Below are 23485 nucleotides of genomic sequence, written 5' to 3' on the forward strand. Positions count from 1 at the left end.
AGGCACATAGGAGGGAGATTGAAAATTTGGCTGTGGTACAACAACTTCTCTTTCAACATCAGCAGAATCAAACAGTTGATTATCAGCTACAGGAGGAAAAAACCAGCGTTCCATGAGTCAGACCTCATTAGGAGAATGGAGGTGGATTGGGTCAGTAGCTTTAAATTCCATATGTCAACACATGAGAGGATCTGCCCTGAGAACAGCACACAACTCATTACACAGAAAGCACAGCAGCACCTCTCAAACACAGGAAAATATACCGCTGCTGAAAATCCCATGCAACACACAAAATGCTGGAGGAACTCAGCAGGCCAGGCAGCATCTTTGGAAAAGAGTAAATAGTCGACATTTCGGGGTGAGACCCTTCATCAGGACTGCAAAGGAAGAGAAGTCAGAGTAAGAAGGTGGGGCCACTTCCTTCAAACCAAAGGTATAACCATGGCCACTTCCATGGGGCCTAGCTATGCCTGCCCTCTCATCAGCTATGTGGAATAGTCTATGTTCCAGGCCTACACCAGCATCATTCCTCAACTCTTCCTACACATCAGTGACTGCATTGGTGCTGCTTCCTGCACCCATATAGAACTCATCAACGTCTGCTCTCATCCCAACCTCCCACCGCCATACCAGGGATAGGGTCCCTCTTGTCCTCACCTACCACCCCAATAGCCTCTGCGTCCAGCACAACTCTTCATAGCTTCTGCCATCTCAAACTGGATCTCACCATCAAGCACATCTTCCCCCCTCCACCACTCATTCCTCCCCCCCCCATCTCACTCCTGGTACTTGTCCTTCAAGTGGAACAAGTGCCACACCTACCCCTATACCTCCTCCCTCACTACCATTAAAGGCCCCAAACTGTCCTCCCAGGTGAGGCGACACTTCACCAGCGAGACTGTTGGGGTCATCTACTGTATCTGGTTCTCCCGGTGTGGCCTCCTGTATAATCGGCGAGACCAAATGTAGATTGGAAGACTGTTTTGTCGAGCATCTATGCTCCATCTGCCAGAAAAAGTGGGATCTCCCAGTGGCCACCTATCTTAATTCCACTTCCCATTGTTATTCTGATATGTCAATCCATGGCCTCCTCTACTATCGACATGAGGCCACACTTAGGTTGGAGCAACACCTCATGTACCATCTGGGTAGGCCCCAAACTGATGGCATAAACATCAGTTTCTCAAACTTCTAGTAACTGCCCCCCACCCCTCCCCTCCTTCACCATTCCTGTTTTGCCCTGTCACCTCATCTGCTTACCTGCCCATCCTTCTGGTGCTCCTCCCCCTTCCCTATCTTCCATTCCTATCAGATTCCCCCTTCTCCAGACCTTTAACTCTTTCACCAATTAACTTCCCAGGTCTTTACTTCACCTCTCCCCCTCTCAGTTTCATCTATCGCCTTGTAGTTCTTCCTCCCCTCCTCCCACCTTCTTACTTTAACTTCTCATCTTTTTTCCCCCGTCCTGATGAAGGGTCTCAGCCCGAAACATCGACTGCTCACTCTTTTCCACAGATGCTGCCTGGCCTGCTGTGTTCCTCCAGCATTTTGTGTGTGTTGTCAAAAAGGCAGAAAGCTTATCTAAAGGTGAATGGTGTTTTTGGATTCCTTCATCAGTTACAGTAGTTTACACCTGAAGAGATCGTAAAGAGTCATCAAATCTTATTAAATCATATCCGGAAGATCTGGAAGAAAGTCTTAATGAAGAATTTGTGCAGTTTACTGAACTGTTGAAAACTGATCTTGCTTCTCATATTGGCACCAAACAAGACATTGTAGACTTACAGTTGTACTGTTTGATAACTGACAATTTTTTTGGAGTTATGCTTTCCAAATGTAGAAAATGCCTTGTGCATCTATCTGTCACTCATGGTTACTAAATGCAGCGGAGAACACTCATTTTCCAAACTGAAAAGGATTAAAAATGAACTAAGGAGCACTATGGGTCAAAACAGATTGACCAATCTCAATCTAATGAGCATTGAACGTGAACTTCTGCGTGAAATAGACATTCCCAGTATCATCAACAAATTTGCTCATGCTAAATCTAGAAAATGTAACTTTTAAATTGTAGTTTTGTTATTTTTGACATGTAATACTATTACTGAAGCGTCAGACATTTGTCATATTATCTGGCTGTATAGCAAATGAAAAAATTGAGTTACTTTATTAAGTAAATAATTTATGATTTAATACTTATGTGCATTTTTAAAAATTTAGGGCTCCTTTATAACATATGCTACAGGCCCCGCACTAGCTTAATCCAGCCCTGGCCTGACCCCAAGGTCCTCCAGCATTTAGCTTTACTTCATCCAGGCCAGTACTTTTTGAAAACTAATTATCATTAGAAAAGATAAAAGTGGCAGCCAATTTGTGTTGGGCCAAATCACCCAATCAGCAGTATGCTGAAGACCAGACAATCTACTTAACAATGCTGAATGTGGGTACATTTGGTCAGAATTATGAGAATATCATCCATGACTTCAAATATGTTCCATACGATTCATAAGCTTACTGAGGAAGGAAATAATGTTGCATTCACTTAGTACTGCGCTGGACTGTTAACCTTAGACATCGGGTTCAAGTCCCTTTGTAGAAAGTTTGAGCACGTCTAATTTCCTTACTTAAATGACAGCACCAAGCAACAAATGAATGATTCTTTTACTCCTTCACTTCATTTAAACAAATTTCCTGTGGAGATTTTGGCCTCTACCTTTTCTACTAAAATGTGACACTTCACAATTACCAATTTTAAGGCTTGTTGCCAGTTAAATATTTACAGAACTTTGCAATCTTGTGTTTTTCTAGTTATTGCCTTCCTTGTCTACATTAACTGCCACACACCAATTCGGTGTGAAACTGTGGTTATTTTCCTGAATCCATATATTTTCTGTGAATTGAAATCAGCAGTTTCAGCATCCATCCTTGTTGGGCACCACTTTCCATTCCTCCCCCCCCCTCCCCACCGGCATCTACCTTTAAACTTAATCCATTCTGCTCTTCGTAAACTCATTCACCATCTGATCACATTTTACCAATTAGTTAACTTCCATATAATCTTCCCCTGGGATCAGAGGGGGACCTTTTTCACCCAGAGAGCGGGGAGTAGCTAGAATACACTACCCAAGAGAAGTGGCAGCAGAGTCACTAATAGCATTTAAGTGTTTAAACAAGCACTGAATTGCCAAGGCATAGAAGGCAAAGGGCCAAGTGCTGGAAGGTGGGATTAACTCTGAGAAGTGCTCACCGGTTAACATAGATCAGATGGGCTGAATAGTTTGTTTCCATGCTGTATGTCATTATTATAAAGTCACCCCACTAACTATCTCACGTATCATTACATCTGCTTCAAAGGCCATTAAGCAGGAGATGGTATTTCAACGATGCCATCACTTGTCTTTAGATTCTCGATCAAACACTTCTCACCTTTCCTCCTTGTAAGGTTTGTCATTTATTGGAACAGAGGTAGCAAGTCTGAACTGTCAGCCATGATAACAATCAACTCTCTCAAATGGCTTAAGTACATCAGCTTCTAACTCAAAAGCAAGAATGTTAGCCACAGAACTGGTTTCCTCTAGTGTGTAAGAGATACTGATATTAAGTTCATGATGCCAAGGAATAGCAGTACCATTGCCCCAATTCATTATAAGATTCTCCTGTTCATTTTCCATCAATTCTAAATCACCATTTGAAACAGAATACCTGCCAAGTAAACAAACAGTAACATATAGTACATTGTTTGATCTTGTGTTATGGACAGACACTTACCTGTCTTTCTGTACATAATGGAGGGGATATTTTCTTCTTTGGATCTAAAATAAAATGGAAAAAAGATTACAAACGCTATTTTTTTTAAAAAAAAAAGGACATGATTCAGTAGTAATTCAGACATTGTTACATTAATTTGATGGCTTCGTCATCATGGTAACTGTCTTCATCTCATCATATATAGGCTCTTTGTCTTATCCATATTTGCCCCACCCTCTCCACAACACAAGCTGGTTTTCTCAACTCTTCTAATACGGAATAGAAGTCGTTCAACACAAAATAATACGTTTTAATTTACATATGTGGCCCAGCATAGTCAGCATTTCCAAGAACTTGTTTTTGCTTCACATTTCAGCATCTGCAGTTCCTTTGATTTTCAAATAATTGGCTTTTACCTTCTCTCCAAGACACACCATCTTGGACAGTGTGAAGGCAAATCTGGACATTTTCAATTTCACCTTATGATGGAATTGTCCTCCAAAAGCTAGTGCACTGATAAGGAGGTTATCGTGGCTACAAAATTGTGTCTTTGGTGGACTAGAACAGCTTTGACGATTTTCCAGTACTTGATGCCAACTACTTCCATCTCACGTAAATCCAGCTTCACATAAGTGCACAACAAAGAAAGATTAAAGAGTATACCTAAACAACTTTGCATTTGGGTTCTGCAAAGTTGGTAAAATATATTGTTCATCACTGACTATCTGATTGAAATTACATTGTCTTATACAATCTTACTATTTCATGTGTATTAGGTGTGACCACAATCAAAGTTGCCCAATTAGCAAGAGTTAATCAATTTCTTCCCAACTTTGAGCTCTCCCGATACTTGGCTTTTCAATGAATGAGAAATTAACCTCAATTTTCTGAACCTATTTTAACACCATGTTTGATCCTTGTACATAACTTTACAGCCATCTTTTATGATAGTACATTCAGAACACACAAATTGCACCCGGGTTATGAATGCCCTACTTTACTTATGGGCGCTCAAAGGTATGCACAAGCTCTCCTAATACAATTCAGTTCAAAAGTTATACATTCATTCTAATGAACAACTGAACCAGTTTATTCTACCCCTCACCCTCCCTCTGTAATTGTTTTTTTAAACGAGTCCTTTAATGCCATTTCTTAGAATATTGTGGAGTTATGGTTACCATATTGAGAGGGTTTTTTTTTTTTTTAAAATGTATTTTCTGACTGATGGACAAAATCAACTTGGGGATGTTGAAAACAGGGCCCATTCTTTACTGGGAATGGCCTGTACTGTCCTCAGAAGTGACACAGGCATATGGTCGGAAAATTCAGAAATCCCTCCAAATGAATTCCAATTTTGCAAGCCAGCCTAGAGACGTCTTCCACCACAATAATTGGAAAACCAAAACCACCACCACCCTGGAATACCAGGCATAGCATTTTCCCAGCATTCAAAAATTCTCCTGACAGTAACCATTCTTCCTAAAGTTAGTAAATGAACAGCTTGACATGGGCACCTGCACAAATAAAGCAGCAATCTACAACACTGTTGATCTGCATCTGGCAAAGGAATGAATTCCTTGTACATTTGGTTCCATCTCCATGGAACTCAACAATGGCTTTCAGAATGATTTCCACAAATAAGGCATCTTGAACTTAGGTTAGTGGATGTGCCAGATGTATCAAAGCCCATTTTCTGGGTAAAATTAGTTTCTTTTTTCATTCACTGCTTGTACATTCCATTCTAGAAAGTTAATAGCCTGAAAGGAACCCCTCCATCAACGCTATGCAGGATGCAAAAGAGTTTGTCTCATTGCAACCCACATGCGGCCTCCGAAACCTGCTCTGAGTTTGAGCTGCCAATTTCTGAAAATGGGTTCAATGGCAAGAAACTCAATCCCCTGGGACCCTGCACTTGGAAGCTCTTCTCCTCTCCCTCCCCACCCCACCCCCCCAACTTCCTTCACTCCCACTGCACTCAGCCATGAAAATCACAGTAGGTTTTCTGAAGACTTGATTTTCAAGATTCACTCCCCCCCCCACTGCTTTTACTTTGCAACCATGGACAACTTACACAAGAGTCCTATGAGATATTATATTTACGTGTAATGCTGATACTCCAGCAATCACCACTCTCCCCACCCCACCCCCAAACTATGTCAGAACTGAAAATTATCCATTGTGCCAATACAGTATAGTTTGGAAGCAAATCTTGGACCATTCTTGGTGAAATCTAACCATAATACTGACAAGACACAGGGAGCTTCAAAGTGTGCAGTTCTTTCTATCCAGCAGTAAGGCACATGATGCTTGCTTCACATCTACACAAGATGCCACTGTTTCTTATTCTCACCTGATTTAGTTATTATGTACTGTAACAACATTCTACAGTGATAGAAATGCAAAGTACAAATGAGATGAACTGCAATTTACAATTGCTCAAGTTTAACCCTGACATTGGCCATAATTAGAGGTCAAATTCCAGTCAGAGCAGCTCACACACACACTTTCACTATGAATGATTATCTTTGCAACTCAGACCAAATTTTAAATCATCTCCCAGTAGCAATTTTTAAACAAAAATCAATCTCTGAAATCCAGTTGTGATTTCTGAATTACAATTAACATTCAATTTCCATCATTTTAACAGATTACACTAACCAAGGAACATGATTTACTTTCTACTCTTCAGTTATGCCATACAAATAAAAGATTCAAAATTGTTTAATGCCATTTCCTGTACACAAGAGCAAGGAGAATGAAATAATTGTTACTCTGGATCAAAAAAATTGTGAAGATAAAGAACACAATAATTTAGTTATTTAATAATAAAACACAATGAATAAAAATACTCAGGCTAATTTATATTCATAGATTGATTGCATGCCCATAAAGTGACACTAGGCTGTACATGGGACTGACAGGAAGAGGTTGCTTCCCATGTTTTATAAAGAGAGTCTGATTATGGAGCATAAATAATATCTCAAACAGAAGAAAATCTGCAGATGATGGAAATCCCTCCACTATCAACACTGACTTCAGTCTCATCTCTTCCATCTTATGCACACCTGCCCCCACTCCATCCTCCCACTGCCACACTAAGGATAGGGTTCCTCTTGTCCTCACCTACCAGTCCACCAGCCTCCATGTCCAGCATCTCCGCTAGGATCCCACCAAGCACATCTTTCTCCCCTCCCCCCCACCACACTTTCTGCAGGAATTGGCTGTATGTGACTCCTTTGTCCCCTCATCCCTCCTCACTGATCTGCCTCCTGGAACTTACCCTTGGAAGTGGAACAAGTGCCACACCTCCTCCCTCACTACGATCAAGGCCCCAACTGGTCCTTTTAGATGAGGTGACACTTCACCTGAGAGTTTGTTGGGTTCATCTACTGTATCCAATGTTTCCAGTGTGGCCTTCTGTATATTGGTAAGACCTGACATAGATTGGGAGACTGTTTCACCGAACACCTATGTTCCATCCACCAGAAAAACCAGGATCTCCTGGTAGCCACCCGTTTCAATTCCACTTCCCACTCAGACATGTCTGTCGCCTCCTTCACTGACACGATAAGGCCACGCTCAAGTTGAAGGAACAGCACCTCATCTTCCATTTGGGTATCCTCCAAGCTAATGGCATGTACACTGATCTCTCGAACTTCTAGTAATTGCCAACACCGCCCCCCCCCCAACTTCACCATTCCTCTGTCCCGTTTCCCTCTCACCTTATCTCCTTACCTGCCCATCACCCCCCTCTGGTGTTTCTCTTCCTCCCCTTTCTTCCATCGTCTTCTGTCCTCTACCAAGCAGATTCCCCCTCATCTGTTATAGACTGTCAGGTATGTGGCCGAAGGATGGTTTGTAGTTAGGAGCTGAAAGTCCAAGGTTACATGCTGTATCGGAGGGATAGGAAGGTAGGCGGGGGGGGGGGGGGGGTGGTTCTGCTGGTGAAGAATAGCATCGATTCAGTAGAAAGATGAGACATGGGATTGGAAGATGTTGAATCCTTGTGGATCGAGTTAAGAAACTGCAAGGGTAAAAGAACCCAGTTATATACAAGCTTCCCAATAGTAGCTGGGATGTGGACCACAGATTACAGCAGGAAATAGAAAAGGCATATCAAAAGGGCAATGTTATGATATCCATGGGAGACTACTGAGGAAGGTGCAGGATAGATATATTCCAAAATCAGATACTCAAATGGCAAAATAGTTCAACCATGGCTGTGAAGGAAAGTCAAAGCTAATGTAAAAGCAAGAGAGGGCATACAACAAAGCAAAAATTAGTGGGCAGCCAGAGGATTGGGAAGCTTTTAAAAACCTACAGAGAACAGCTAAAAGAATCAGTAGATGGGAAAAGGTGAAATATGAAAGCAAACTAGCAAACAGTATCAAAGTGGACAGTAAAAGCTTTTTAAAGTATGTAAAAAAAAAGCAATGACAGTGTATATAGGACCGCTAGAAAATGAGGCCAGAGAAATAACAGGAAATGGCAGATGAACTAAATGACTGTGGGAGACACTAGCAGTATGCTAGATGTTGAAGGGTGTGAGGGAAGAAAGGTGAGTGCAGTTACTATTACAAGGGAGAAGGTGCTCAAAAACCTGAAAGACCTAAGGGTACACAAGTCACCCAGACCAGATGAAATGCACCCTAGAGTTCTGAACGAGGTAGCAGTAGAGATTGTGGAGGCATTAGTAATAATCTTTCAAAAATCATTGGACTCTGCAATTTTCTATTCCCCTTGAACCACACCAAATATCACGCCTCCCTTTAAGGAGGAAATTATAGACAGTTAGCCTGACAGTGGTTGGGAAGATGCTGGAATCAATTGTTAAGGATGAGGTTATGGATACAGGACAAGATCAAACAAAGTCAGCATGGCTTCCATGTGGAAAATCCTGCCTGATGAACCTGTTAGAATTCTTTGAGAAGATTACAAGTAGGATAGATAAAGGGGATGCAGTGGATGTTGTATATTTGGACTTGTAGAAGACCTTTAACAAGGTGCCACACGCAAGATTGCTTACCAATTTAAGAGCCCATGGTATTACAGGAAAGTTACTGGCATGGTTAGGGCACTGGCTGATTGGTAGGAGGCAGCGAGTGGGAATAAAAAGATCCTTTTCTGGTTGGCTGCCGGTGATTAATGGCGTTCTGCAGGGGGTGGTGTTGCAAATGCTTCTTTTTATGCTGTATATCAATGATTTACAAACTTTGTAGCTGATGGAATAGATGTACTTGTTGCCAAGTTTGCAGATGATATGAAGATTGGTGGAGGGTCAGGTGGTGTCGAGGAAATAGGTAGGCTGCAGAAGGGCTTGTACAGATTAGGAGAATGGGTAAGAAAGTGGTAAATGAATAAAGTAAAGGCATCCGTTGGTCTTGCGAGACTATGGATCTACACCTGGAAAGTCTTCACTCTCCAGGGCGCAGGCCTGGACAAGGTTGTATGGAAGACTGGCAGTTGCCTATGCTGCAAATCTCCCCTCTCCACGACACCGATGTTGTCCAAGGGAAGGGCATTAAAACCCATACAGCTTGGCACCAGTGTCATTGCAGAGCACTGTGTGATTAAGTGCCTTGCTCAAGGACACAACACGCTGCCTCGGCTGGGGCTCGAACTCACAACCTTCAGATCGCTAGTCGAACGCCTTAACCACTTGGCCACGTGTAAATGAATACAATGTTGTAAAACGCATGGTCATGCGCTTTGGTTGTAGAAATAAATGTGCAGACTATTTTCTAAATGAGGAGAAAATCCAGAGATGGAAAGGGTTTTGGTAGTCCTTGTGCAGGACAACCTAAAGGTTAACTTGCAGGAAGAGTTTGTGGTGGGGAAGGCAAATGCAATATTAGTATTCATATCAAGAGACCAAGCACACAAGAGCAAAGGTGTGATGTCGAGGCTTTATAAGACACTGGTGAGGCCTCACCTTGAGTATCGTGAACAGTTTTGGGCTCCTCATTTGAGAAACTATGTGCTGTCATTGGAGAGGATTCTAAGGAGATTCACAAGGATGATTCCAGGAATGAAAGGGTTATCATACGAACAACATTCCATTGCTCTGGGTCTGTACTCACTGTGGAAGGACGTTTCCCCACAGTGGGAGCACGGAGCATCTAGGACAAGAGGGCATAGCCACAGGATAGAGGGATATCCATTTTTAAAACAGATGCAGAGAAATTTCTTCAGCCAGAGGGTGGTGAATTTGTGCAATTTGTTACCAAAGGCAGCTGCGAAGGCCAGGTCATTGGGTGTATTTAAGGCAGAGATTGATAGGTTCTTGATTGAATATGGCATCAAAGGTTACGAGGAGAAGGCCAGGAAATGTGATGGTGGTGGCGGGGGGGGGAAAGAAAAGAGAAGGATCAGTCATGATGAAATGGTGCAGCGGACTGAATGGGCCAAATAGCCTAATTCTGCTCCAATGTCTTACGGTTTTAATCTTTTTCACCAATCAACTTCCCAGCTCTTCACTTCACCGCCCCCCCCACCTTCCCTGGTTTCACCTATCACCTTGCATTTCTTCCCCCCCCCCCATCCCACACACAACTTCTTACTCTGACTTCTCAATTTTCTTTCGAGTCCTGATGAAGGGTCTGAAATGTCGACTGTTTACTTTTTCTCAAATAACTTCTAATAGTTTCTCATTTTAAAAGAATGAAGATACAAAGAATCACTACAAGGTTATCCCATTGTAATTCTGATCTTTGAAATATGACAACTACATTTAGGATTCAAGCCAAGGATTTTTATTGGGTCCAGAATCTGCATTCAGTGATGAAGCATTTTCATTTTCTGCTGACTTTAGGGGAAAAAGCAACCGGCAAAAATCCAATTATTACTGCATTTACAGAAGGCCATTCACATCAAGTCTGTAGCAGCTAATCTAAAAGCAATCTAGCCAGTTCCACATCTTTTCCCCCATAGTCCTGCAATTTTGTTTCCTTCCAATTACCTATCGAACTTTGTTTTGAATTTATCACAATAGAAGCTGTGGCAGAACATTCCATATCCTAAACACACCTCGTATAACTTAGTTCCCCGCCCCTGGTATGGCAACTTATTTAATATCTTTTCATAAGTCCACATCAACTGCAGTTCCCTGTTAACCCTCCAATACTTTAAAAACTAAGTTTAGGTAGGTACTGATTGCATGGATAGTCAGAGGCTTTATCCTGAGGGCTGAAATGGCTAACACAAGAGGGCACAGTTTTAAGATGCTTTGAAGTAGGTACAGAGGAGATGTCAGGGGCAAGTTTTTAAATACATGGAGCTTAGAAATAGAGGGCCATAGGTAACCCTAGGTAATTTCTAAAGTATGGGCCATATGGGCCAAAGTGCCTGTAGATTTTCTAGGTACATTTTGTCTATAATTCCATGCAGGTTTCTTAATTAATCCACACAGCCAATGACTTCAGTCTGCCTTGAAGGTGTAGTTTCTAGAGCTAGCTCCAGTGCACAGATTAAGTGGACAGCTCTGTAGAACAATACAGCAGAGTATGGGCCCTTTGACCCACAATATTTTAACTTGCTATAAAATCAATCTATTTCCTCCCTCCAGCACAGCCAGCCCTCCATTATTTCATTGATATGTCCATTAAAGAATCACTTGAATATCCTCAATGTACCTCATTCTCACCTTCCCTGGCAGTGCATTCCATGCCCCCCTGACATCCTTCTTATACTGTCCTCCAACCCAATTTATTTTTGTTCTATTTTTTTTTTAAAATAAAAAAAAGTGGCACGATAGCATAGCAGTCAGTGCATCACTTTACAGAGCCAGAAGGATCTAATCTTTGCCACTGCCTGTAGGAGTTTGTACATTCTCCCCGTCACTGTGCCCGTTTCGTCTGGATACTCGGTTTCCTCCCATATTCCAAAGACACATGGTTAGGGTTAGTGAGTGGTGAGCATGCTACGCTGGCACCAGAAATGTGGTGATATTTGCGGGCTACTCATCACAATCCTCACCGATTTGAATTGACATAAAACAACTCATTTCACTGTAAGTTTCAATGTTTTGGTGTACAAGCAACAAATAGAGCTAATGTTTATCTTTATTTTAATAATCTTAAAATTATGCCCCCATGTCTACTGTCTCTTATGTTGTAGTCCTCTCAGTTCACCTTTCATTCTCCTTCACTCCAAAGAGTAAAGCCCTGGCTTGTTAAACCTATTCTGTAAGACGTGCTCTATAATCCAGGCAGTAAAATTTCCTCTGCAAGGGGGTGGGGGGGGGGGGGTTGATTGATATTCCTATTCAAATGTTATTTATTCAACCCATTACAGTCTCATTGGAGGTTAATGGTGTACATTAAGAATTTCTTTTGCGGGAATTCTTCTTTTCCTAATCCCCTTTCTCTTAATTTTCTTCTTTACTGCCGAATCACCAGTCAAATCCGTGGAGGATCTTGCCTCATCTCTGCTGGTCAGTATATGGCTTTGCATCCTCAGCCTTTCACAATCTACACTGTAGCATCAATTTAGGTTTTGGAACTTGTACAAACTTCCAGCACAACAAACATCTTCTGGAGCCATGGGTAAATTAAAAAAAAATGCTTTCATGCACGTTAGCTGCCTCTTAAAGTCAGGCAACAATTGACTACTAACTTCAGTTAAAGTTTCAATCTTTCTACTTCATGGATTAGATTTAATGCAATATAATCTGGTTTGCTCTGTTCTTAAATGCAGAGCAACAGGATTGACAGCAGGCTGCTTATTGCTATTTAATTTGCAGTTTAGTTAATTGTTTCATCTCTTTCCCTTCCTCTGTTAACTTCATTTCTCCTTCCAGCACAGTGCGCTACTGGATTTCAGCAGACCAGGCAGCATCTATAGAAAAAACTAGTCAACATTTTGGGCCAAAACCTCAGAGTTAAGTACAATTTTTTAGGATATTGTATAATGGGGCAATTTTATGAATACTTAAATGATTTCCTTCAGTTCTGATCCCAAGTAGTCACCAGTTGCACAGAATAATAATAATAATAGTTTTGCCATTTTTATTACTGCAAGCACCCAGTCAATAATAGTCCAACCCAAGCGTTGATTTAAGCAGCTGCCACTTCCTAGGGTTTAAAATACTATGACTAAGGGCTTTATTATTTACAATTAATCATGAATAAACTTTGCACAGTAGTTCTTTAATTAAAATAAAATTAGCAAACAAGTTTTTCTATATGAAAGGCATGTAAGAATGTAAAAGGCTTGTAGGAAAACAGGTTTTACTGGCACCAAGATCAAAGTTGTTTGATGTCACAAATGTAACTGTCCCAGATGTCCATCATTTCATGAATGCTAATTTAATCCAAACAGAGACTCAAAACAGATTTTCTGGGTTCGGAACAGGAAGTAAAATTGCTATTTTAGATTTGTTTATATAAGTTTAAGTGTCTGATAAATAGCGAGGACACACAGGTTACTTGACAAAGAAACTTATCGATTGACAGGCAATAGTTATTATGTTTTTCACTCTTTAGTTTGTCTGCACTGAGGTTTTACATGTGCACCCCAGTAAGTCTGCAAACAGGTTTTTGTATTGCACTGCAATTCAGATTTCATAATACTGTAATATAGGCCATCAAAGGACATCAGGACCAGTCCTGATGAAAGGTCTCAGCCCAAAATGTTGACCGTTTACTCTTTTCTATGGATGCTGCCTGCCCTGCTGAGTTCCTCCAGTATTTTGTGCGTGCTGCATCACACAAAATGATCTTCTAAATAACAAATACTGTTGCTTTCATAAACAAATCATACAATCACTGCAAGTGTTGAAAAATGTCCCTGATTGGTAGCTGCTTTCCAACAAGATCTGGATCTCCTTATATAAACTTCAAATAGATTTGATACTGGAGTAAATGATACAAAACACCTAAACAATGACACAAAAAGTATAGGAACAAGGCAATCTAATATACTTTATTTCAGAAATAGTTGCAGAAATCAGTCAAATTTTCAAACTTTACCCTTACATGGCTTAGGATGTTAACAAGTGACTCCCAACTACCATGTACGGTGAAGGTGATGAGCCACTGTTGCCACGTCAGGAGAACTTTTGTGCACGATAAAGAATACATATCCAAATTATAATCTCGCTTTTAGGATAAATCTTTATTCTCATTTATTCATGATTTTCATGGGGATATGGTAGCATGGTTAGTAAGTTTGCAGATGACACCAAAATTGGTGGTATAGTGAACAGTGAAGGTGGTTCACAACAGGATCTAGGACAATGGGAAAAGTGGGCAAGGGAAAAGCAGGTGGAATTTAACTCAGACAAGTTGGGAAGTGATACCTTTTGGGAACTGAAAGCAGGGTAGGGTGACACAGTAAGTGCCATGGCCCTGGGGGAGTATGGCTAAACTGAGGGAGTTAGGAATACAAACATAGTTCCCTGAAAGTAGTAGATAGGGTAGCAAAGGCAGCACTTGGCATGTTTCTTTCATTGATTGGCATTTTGAGTACAGGAGTTTGACATCGTGTCACAGCTGTATAAGATATTGGCAAGACTGTATACCAAGTATGGAACTGGTTTAAAAATCCTATGGCATTACAGGAAAGATTCTGACATGGATAGAGGAATGGCTGACAGGTAGGAGGCAGTTCTGGTCACCATAAGGATGTGATTAAGCCAGAGAAAGTGCAGAGATGTTGCTACTCTGCACTTATAAAAGACTGCATAGACAGGGACCATTTTCCCTGGAGTGAAAGAGGCTCAAAGATGACCTTATAGAGGTTTATAAAAACCTATCAGATAGGGCAGACAGTCAGAGTTTATTTCCCAGGGTAAAGGAATCCAAAACTGGAGGGCAGAGATTTAAGGGGAGAAGGGATCTGAGGGGCAGGTATTTCCACACAGAAAGCAATGGGTATATGGAATGAGTTGCCAGAGACAGGTGCAATTAAATATTTAAAAGACATATGATGCATGTGTGAATTGAAAAAGTTTGGAGGGATATGGACCAACTGTAGGCAAATTGGATTAGTTTAGGTAGGTTTACTATGGTCAGCATGAATGCCAAAGGAACACAAAATGCTGCGGGGGGGCGGCTCAGCAGGTCAGGAAGCATGTATGGAGATGAATAAACAGTTGACGTTCCAGGCAGAGACTTCCCTTCAGGACTGGAGAAGTACAAATACCAAAGGGTCTGTTTTCATGCTATATAATCAGGACTTCTGCACATGTTCTGAATTTACAAAAATACATTAAAATTTACAGAAATTTTCAAAAACTGTTAACAAATCGCAATCTTTCTAATTGATTGGATCAATCATACTACGAAAATGTTTACATTACTGTGAAGACATGGATCTTCAAGGATAAGACTTTCAGTGATTGATATTTAGATTGGCTGTTGAGATCAGGCTGGCTTTATTCAATACTTCTCGTTGACAGTAGAAAAATTACATCAAGGTCTCAGTGAAGTTGCAAAAGCTCCTAAAATCTTAAAATAATCTTTTGCTAGCCCAAAATAACTCATCATTCTAAAAATATTTTTAAGAATCAAGTATGGAACTGGTTTAAAAATCCTACAGTGTTACAGGAAAGATACTGGCATGGATAGAGGAATGGCTGACAGGCAGGAGGAAGTGAGTGAGAATAAAGGGGGCTTTTTCTGGTTGGCTGCCAGTGACTAGTGGTGTTCTTCAGGGGTCAGTATTGAGACCGCTACTTTTCATATTATTTGTCAGTGATTTAGATAGTGGAATTGATGGCTTTGTGGCAAAGTTTGCAGATGATACAAAGATATGTTGAGGGGTAGGTAGTGCTAAGGAAGCAATGCGATTACAGCAGGACTAAGACAATTTGGAAGAATGAGCAAAAAAGTGGCAGATGGAATACAGTGTTGGGAAATGTATGATAATGCATGTTGGTAAAAGAAACAATAGTGCAGACTATTAGCTAAATGGGGAGAAAATTCAAACATCAGAGATGCAAAGGGACTTCGGAGTCCTTGTGCAAGACTCCCAGAAGGTTAATTCACAGATTGAGTCTGTGGTAAAGAGGCAAATGTAATGTTGGCATTTATTTCAAGGGAAATAGAATATGAAAGCAAAGAGATAATGCTAGTGCTTTATAAGAACTAGCCAGGCCACACTGGGAATATTGTCAATAGTTTTGGGCTCCGTATCCTGCAAAGGATATATTGTCATTGGAGAGAGTCCAGAGGAGGTACACAAGGATGATTCTGGGAATGAAGGTGTTAACATCAGAGGAGCGTTTGGCAGCTTTGGGCCTGTACTCACTGGAATTTAGAAGAATGTGGTGGCAGTGGGGGGGGGGGGGGGGGAGAGACTCTCATTGAAATCTACCAAATGTAGAAAGGACTAGAGAAGGTGGATGTGGAGAGGACGTTTCCTCTGGTGGGGGTATCCAGAACTAAAGGACACAGCCTCAAAATTGAGTGGCAATCTTTTAGAAGAGGTAAGGAGGATTTTTTTTTCCTAAATCAGTGGTGAATCTGTGGAATGCTCTACCACAGACTATGGTGGAAGCCAAGTCCATAGGTATATTTAAAGCGGAAGTTGATAGTTTCCTGATCAGTCAGTGGCATCAAAGCAAATGGCGAGAAGGCAGGTGAATGGGGTTGAGTGGAATCCAGGATCAGCTGTGATGGAATGGTGGGGCAGACTCGATGGGCTGAATGGCCCAATACTGCTCCAATGTCTTATGGTCTAACAGATGTTTTGTGCATATAGTTTTAAATAGAAAAGTAAATAAAAATTAATTAGTTTGTACAATATAGTAGTGGATACCATGAGCACCCAAAAGTTGTAATCCAATATTTTTATTGTAACATACTAGTTCAAGTTTCCCATGTAAATAAGCAACTGAAAGCAACATCCATTCTGTTTACAAATTTAGCAAAACTGGCCATTGGAGGACTAAAAAAAAAATCAATCATATGCTCAAAAGTTACAGGGGAAAAGGCAGGAGAATTGGGTTGAGAGGGATAATAAATCAGGCATGATGGAATGGCAGAGCAGCTTGGGCCAAATGGATTAATTCAGCTCTTATGTCTAATGGTCTTAATACCACTGGCATACATAATGAAATGTGTTGTTTTGTGGCAGCAGTGCATTGCAATACATAATAACTATTGTAAAAGACAAAACAAATCAAAATACACTCATGTGGATGAAATCTCAGTATTGTTCCATTTTGTAAACCCCTGGAGGTGAGTGAACAGAGTTCTGAAATCCTCCCAGCTCCACATTTACTAGAACTAACTTAATCCCAGCCAGTACTCTTGAACCAGGATGTCAAGGAATCAATACGGGTCTCTGAACCATGCCATAAAAATCACAACCTTAACCCTTTTCAGATTCACTGACAGGAGCTGAAGGAAACAAAAATGCTGGACAATTTCATACAGCAGGTGGCAGAATGTAGATGTTACATGTCAGGAAAATATATAAAAAAATTAAGAGTGAAGTAGAATTCCAATTGCTTTGCATTTTCCAAGGGACAGAATCTACATATTTTCCTCTCATTCTTAGACACACAGCTACCATAAATAAGAGGCAACAATCCACACAGTTCTCTGACACCACCACCCCTGAATTGGCTGCAAGAGGCAGGACAGGTCCCCGAATTTCCATTACACTGAGGAGCTGGCATTCTTGACAATCAGCATCGATAATTTGTTGGAGTTAGAAAGGGCGACTATTTGCGAGGAATCCATTGAAAAACTGAGGCCAAGTTCAATGCACAATTCCTACGTGCCTCTTGGCGGTTATTCCCCCCCCCCCCCCCAAAGTGGCAGTGACAAAAGCCTCAAAACAAATCATTGTCAATTAAAAGCATGAAGTAATTAACAGTCATCCCGCACCGGGCAGCACTGCTCTTCTGCTGAAAGAGTGAACCCTATATGTAATACAGTAAACTGCCTTCATTTCATCCTCCGTTTCTAACATCCAAATCATCGTGCTGTTAGTAATAGAATGTAAGTTGTGATCCATTCAGGAAATCAGAAGGTACTATTCAAAAGCATGAAAAAGTTATGACTAAATAATTGCTCTGTAAATGCCTTCAGAATAACTCAAAATCTTATATAATTAGTTCTTGTTCCGTCAGTTCTTCACCTGATCCAGTTATTCAGGCAGAATATTCTAAAATCCCTTGAAGCATTTAACAAACCTTAAATTGCAAGATTAAAACAAGTTGGTAGAATATAATGTGTGTGTATGTATATATAAAACCTACTGCAAAAAAAGTGGCGTAATTAAGACAAATGAAGAGCTATTAGTTTTTTTTTATGTAATTAATCCTCTGCCTAGGATTTATAGAATTTAGAATTTGAAAAGCTGAAACGATTTTGGCATATGGATTTCAAAAGTAATTCATATTAAAAGTCAATTTGTACCTCGGTATTCACAAATCCATCCAGGTAAAAACACTCGAACCTCAGGTTTGAAAACGATTTACAAAAGATACATTTTATTACATTATGTTTGACACAAACACGCTGATGTGCTAAGGCAATGTTTAGTTTTTGCTTGGTTCTACACATGGAACTGGTGAAGAATCGGTGTTTTACTCAGCGACTGCACTTTTTGAAGCTCTATTACAAAGTACTGCGCAGGGTATCCATTTCATGTGTACGTTAACGAGGCGAAATTATAACCCCAAGCTATGTTGGGAGATGGATAGCATCTCCAGGGTGGATGAAGCAAGTCGCTAAAAACTGGGTTCTCCTTAGTAGTTTTTGTGGCATGGCTAGTTTCTCTGATCGATTGGATTTTAGCTTTAATTGTGGTACGTGGAACAATATCAAAGTAATAGGAGTCGACATTTAATCGGCCGGTGTGATGTGGTTACCTGCTGGTGTAACCGAGTACCCGGCCTGGTTTGATCCCTACCTGCATGTGAGGGCCTCTTCTGCTCCTCGCAGAGGGACACGGTGCCATCCCGATGCAGAAGGATAGCTGCGAGCTCCCAGACGCGGCCGACGCGCACCTGTTCCCGGGGCCAGTCTCTGTGCAGGGATCGGCAGCATTGGTAACACACCGCCCAAGCTTGTTCTTCATTGATCGGCTGTTCGTAGGCTCTCAGGATCTCCTCCAAGGATAAAATCTGCAGCTCAAGCACGTCGTTGGAGCCGGCTACCTGCTGCTCGGATTCCCCATCACTAGCTGACCGGGCCATCTCTCCTTCGCCTTCTCATTTCCACTTCTCAGCGTTTCTCTGGGTTTCCACAACAGCGAGTCGCAGGCAGCCTCAGTCCGCAGCTCCAGTGTCAATCAGCAGGCACCATGTGATCGTCCCGCTCTGGGCCGGGCCAGCCCAGCGGAATGGGAGGAGAAAAGCCAAAAGGACGAGAGTAATCAGTGAAAGGCAGCACAGGCGGCTCAGATCGGAACAAACTGGCTTTTGGAAAGTATTCCCCAAACCGGCAACTTGGGCGTTGACTGCTCGACTCGTCAGAATCTTTTTTGTTCAGCAGTAAGCATCGCTTTGATGGCATGCCGCCTAATATATGGTACATGCGGCATCCTTTTAATCCACGGTGGAAATACCGAGCAACATCCAGGCAGGGACTGTCTCTCATTGGCGACAAATGATACCAAACATTGGCGCTTCCAACATCAACGCATACCCAGTGCTGTTGGAACTCAGCAGATCAGGCAACGTCTCTGGAAATGAATAAACAGTCGACGTTTCAGACCGGGACTGTTCTTCAGGACTGGAAGAGAAGGGGAAAGACACCAGAATTTTTTTTAAAAAGTGGTTGGGTGGGGGGAGGGTAGGGGATGGATTAGCTGGAATGTGATAGGTGAAGCCAGTGGGTGGGAAAGGTCCTTTTTTTTATATATAAAAAAAAGGGGCTGGTAAAGAAGGAATGAGATAGAAGAGAGTGGACCATGAGAGAAAGGGAAGAAGGAGGGGCAGTAGGGGGAGCTGAGGAGAAGAGATAGAGGCCAGAGTGGGGAGTAGAAGAAGGAAGGGAGAGGGGATAAGGAAAAGAATACTAGAAGGGGAAATTGGATGTTCATGCCATCAATTTGGAGGATACATTCAGTAGATGGAATACAATGCATTGCTCCTCCACCTTCAAAGTGGCCTCTTTGTGGCAATAAAGGCAGCCATGGACCAACATGTTGGAAAGGGAATGGGGACAGGAATTAAAATGGTTGGCCACTGGGAACTTCTGCTTTTGGCACAGAGTGTAGTTGCTTAATGAGGTCCCTAAATTACATCCGATCTCACCAATATGTAGTGGAGAGCATTGGGAGCACCAGATGCAGTAGATGACCCCAACAGATTCACAGATGAAGTGTTGCCTCACCTGGAAGGACTGTTTGCTGTTTGGGGTCTTGACTGGAGGCATGGGAGGAGGTGAATGGGCAGGTGGGGCATTTCTGTTGCTTGCAGGGAGATTAGTGGGGAAAGATGAATGGACAAGGAAATCATGATGGAACAATCCCTGCAGAGAGCAGAGAGTGGTTCAAAATGTGGTTTCTGGTAGGATCCCACTGAAGATGGCAGACGTTGTGGAGAATGATGTGTTGGATGCAAAGGCTCGGGGGGGGGGGGGTGGTGGTGGTGGTAAGTGAGGACAAGGTGAACTCTATCCCTGTTAAGGCGGTGGGAAGGTGGGGCGAGCGTGGATGTTCGAGAAATGGAGGAGATGCAGGTGAGGACAGGGTCAATGGTAGAAGGAGGAAAGACCTTGTTCCTTGAAGGAGAAAGGAAAGCATCATCCTAGGAACATACATGAAGATAGTGGAACTGAAAAAAAAAGGAATAGCATTTTTTTCATGAGATAGGATGGGAAGAGGTATAGTCATGATGGGCATGGGAATTGATAGGTTTATAAAAGATGTTGGTGAACAGTTTTTCTCCAGAGATGGAGACAGATTGAAAAAGGGGAGGGAAGTGTCAGAAATGGACCAAATAAATTAGAGGGCAAGGTAGAAGTTGGAAGCAAAGTTGATGAAATTGATGAACTCAGCAATGGTGCATGCTTCCCCTCACCTTATTATTCTGGTGTCTACCCCCTTCATTTCCAGTCCTGTAGATGTATGTCAGCCCAAGATGGCGACTTACTTATTTTCATAGATGCTGCCCGACCTGCTGAGTTCCTCCAGCATTTTGTGTGTTGCTCTGAATTTCCAGCATCTGCAGAATCTCTTGCATTTATGAACTGCCAATATCAAGCCCCTTTGATTCAGAAGTCCACATAGACCCTTGAAGCATGTACTTCTCAAAACGTGGCAGCAAATAACTATCAAGTACTGCCCAGCAGATCAAAGAAAATGATACCAAAGACCATTCCCATTCCAACATGGAAGACTATGGCCTCCTCTCCTCCTGCGATGAGGCCACACTGGTTGGAGGAGCAACACCTTGTTTTCTGTCTGGGCAGCCTCCAACCTGATGGCATAAACATAGATTTCCTCAAACTTCTGGTAATTGTCTCCCGCCCTCCCCCTTCACCATTCTCCCATTCTTGTTTCCCTCTTTCACCTTCTCCTAACCTGCCCAATCACTTCCCTCTGATGCTCCTTCCCCTTCCCTCGCTCCCATGGTCTTCTACTCTTTACAATCAGATCCCCCCCTTTTATCTTTCACCTATCAACTTCCTAGCTCTTTACTTCACCCCTCCACATCCTCCCAGTTTCACCTATCATCTTGTACTTCTTCCTCCCCCCCCCCCCCCAGTCCTGATAAAGGGCCTTGACCTGAAATGTTGACTGTTTTCTCTTTTCCATAGGTGCTGCCTGGTCCACTGAGTTCCTCCAGCATTTTGTGTGTGTTCCCAACTTTGTCATGGTTTAATTGGCTTTCCTTAAAATTATAATTTAGAGGTTGGGATAAATTGTAGAAACATCACATCCATTACCTATAGAAGTAAAACAATTTAAGAAGATTTTATAGATTGGAGACTACTATATTGTGATTTCTTAAGGAAGCATCAGCTGTAGCCATGGAGGAGTTCCTAGCCAGCAAGTAAAAGTGAATGTTAGTGACAGTGCAGGTCATAGCATAGTAGTACAAAGTGCAAGCTGAATAAGTTTAGTGCAGGCTGTTTAACTACTTTGCCATTTGCAAATTAGCTGGTTTTGTTTTGCATTGTTCTGTTTGACATCAGAAGCTTGTTTATTTTGTTGCATAGGGACAAAAGAGAGATGACAATATTAACTACAATAAATTCTTTACTTAATGATTATTGGAAACGTAAAATTGTGCCCAGTTGTTTGATACATAGCAGTTTATTTATGACAGATATCACACAAAGCTTCTCGTGCACATGCTCTTGCCAAGTTCAGTACTCGCAGGAATTTTTGGAAAACTTAGGGTCACATATTGCAGCAATACATTAAATTTCACAGCACTGCATTTACAATGTGCCATACCCTTCTCTAGCAGTTACACAAGGATTTCTCAGTTTGCAGAGCATTAATAAGTGGGTGCATCCCCAGGCTACATTGGGCTATCATAGTCAACTCACCATTTCCTTATCATGATTACCCCAGTCAGAAGAAATAGAATGCATCTAGTATTGCTTTGGGGAATTGACCAGATGAATCAGGCATTCACATTAATTGCAGTAGTTTTGTTTCCTTTCACAATAAACGTGCAGTTCTAGAGGAATGCATTCATCCTCAGATGTAATGTTTACAACCTAATAATGGCCAAAATTTTCAAACTAAGCTCGACTTCAAAAACTACTGCAGAGGGTAAAGGACAAACTCATTTAATTAGGTATTACTATACTGTATTTCCTGACTACTTCAGAATTTAGCCACCTCTTGTCTTTCTTTATGGGGCCAAAGTTAAAAATCAGATGTTATCACAAGTAATAAGACAAAGTATGCAGATGATTTGGCATAGATGCGTAACAATATTATCACATCACTTCTCAGCACTCAGAACAGCTTCGTACATTTAGCTGTTTGGACTGCGGACACAATTGTGCTTTTTGCATGATGATATCACGAACGATGGCCACATGAGAGTAGTTTAGTTGATCACCACTTCATGAAGTTTTATACATTGCCATCAGTAGGGCAATAATTTTGTGTTTCATTTTGCCTACGTTGCTGATAAATTCCTAGACAGATTCCAAAGAAATCAATCTCCTGTAATTTTACTTTAGCTGCTCCTGTGTAATCCACTTCCTGAGTTTTGCAGCTAATCTGTTTACTCTTACTTTGCAGTGTCATAATGCAGCAAATCATTTTGCTGCAACAATAATGCAGGCATACAATATATCCTTGTGCTCTCTACCCTGTCAACAGCCTTCCTAATGTCCCCAGTTCAGATGAATTGTAATTTTATCCCATTGTGTCAGGCTGAAATACTACACATAAAGGGAGCTATGTTTTTAATTCAAATTCACTAACTCTGAAAACATTTTCTTTACAGCTCTTATAATTTATCCCTAGTCATCAAACTAGTAGAACAGTGTCAATTGGAACACATTCAAAATGAAGATGATTCATGACTGCTAATCAGGCTATAAATGCCACAAGTCCATCTGACAATCTGCCAGAAGAGAGAAGGTATTTCTAATGTCAAGCACAAAGATCTAATTCCTGTCACATATCAGTTATAGGCCATTCCTGGAGAACAGCAACAAAGATGTCATTTAATAGACCTCAAAGTCTCTCCAAGACTGTTAGACACACAGTCTGACAACTTAGAGAGAATGGAGGGCAGAAATAGTAGTGAGGAAGAAGCCAAGTGTCATCAGAAATATATATGGAACCATCATGTTTTTGGATTGTG

General features: G+C 41.5%; 1 protein-coding gene across 2 annotated transcripts in view; it reads right to left on the reverse strand.

The window, feature by feature from the left end:
* Positions 1-18983, reverse strand: part of spire2 (spire-type actin nucleation factor 2) — an 87647-nt gene extending 68664 nt beyond the window's left edge. For both annotated transcript variants that reach the window (XM_072279175.1, XM_072279176.1), the window contains exons 1-2: positions 18613-18983; positions 3769-3812 (exon numbers count right to left, since the gene is read on the reverse strand). In XM_072279175.1, the coding sequence (XP_072135276.1) occupies positions 3769-3812; positions 18613-18898 (330 nt within the window). In that variant the 5' untranslated portion in view covers positions 18899-18983. The remainder of the gene's footprint in view (positions 1-3768; positions 3813-18612) is intronic.
* Positions 18984-23485: the final 4502 nt, after the last annotated feature.

Source organism: Mobula birostris, chromosome 15, assembly GCF_030028105.1.
Source record: "Mobula birostris isolate sMobBir1 chromosome 15, sMobBir1.hap1, whole genome shotgun sequence".
In the NCBI taxonomy this organism is placed as follows: domain Eukaryota; kingdom Metazoa; phylum Chordata; class Chondrichthyes; order Myliobatiformes; family Myliobatidae; genus Mobula; species Mobula birostris.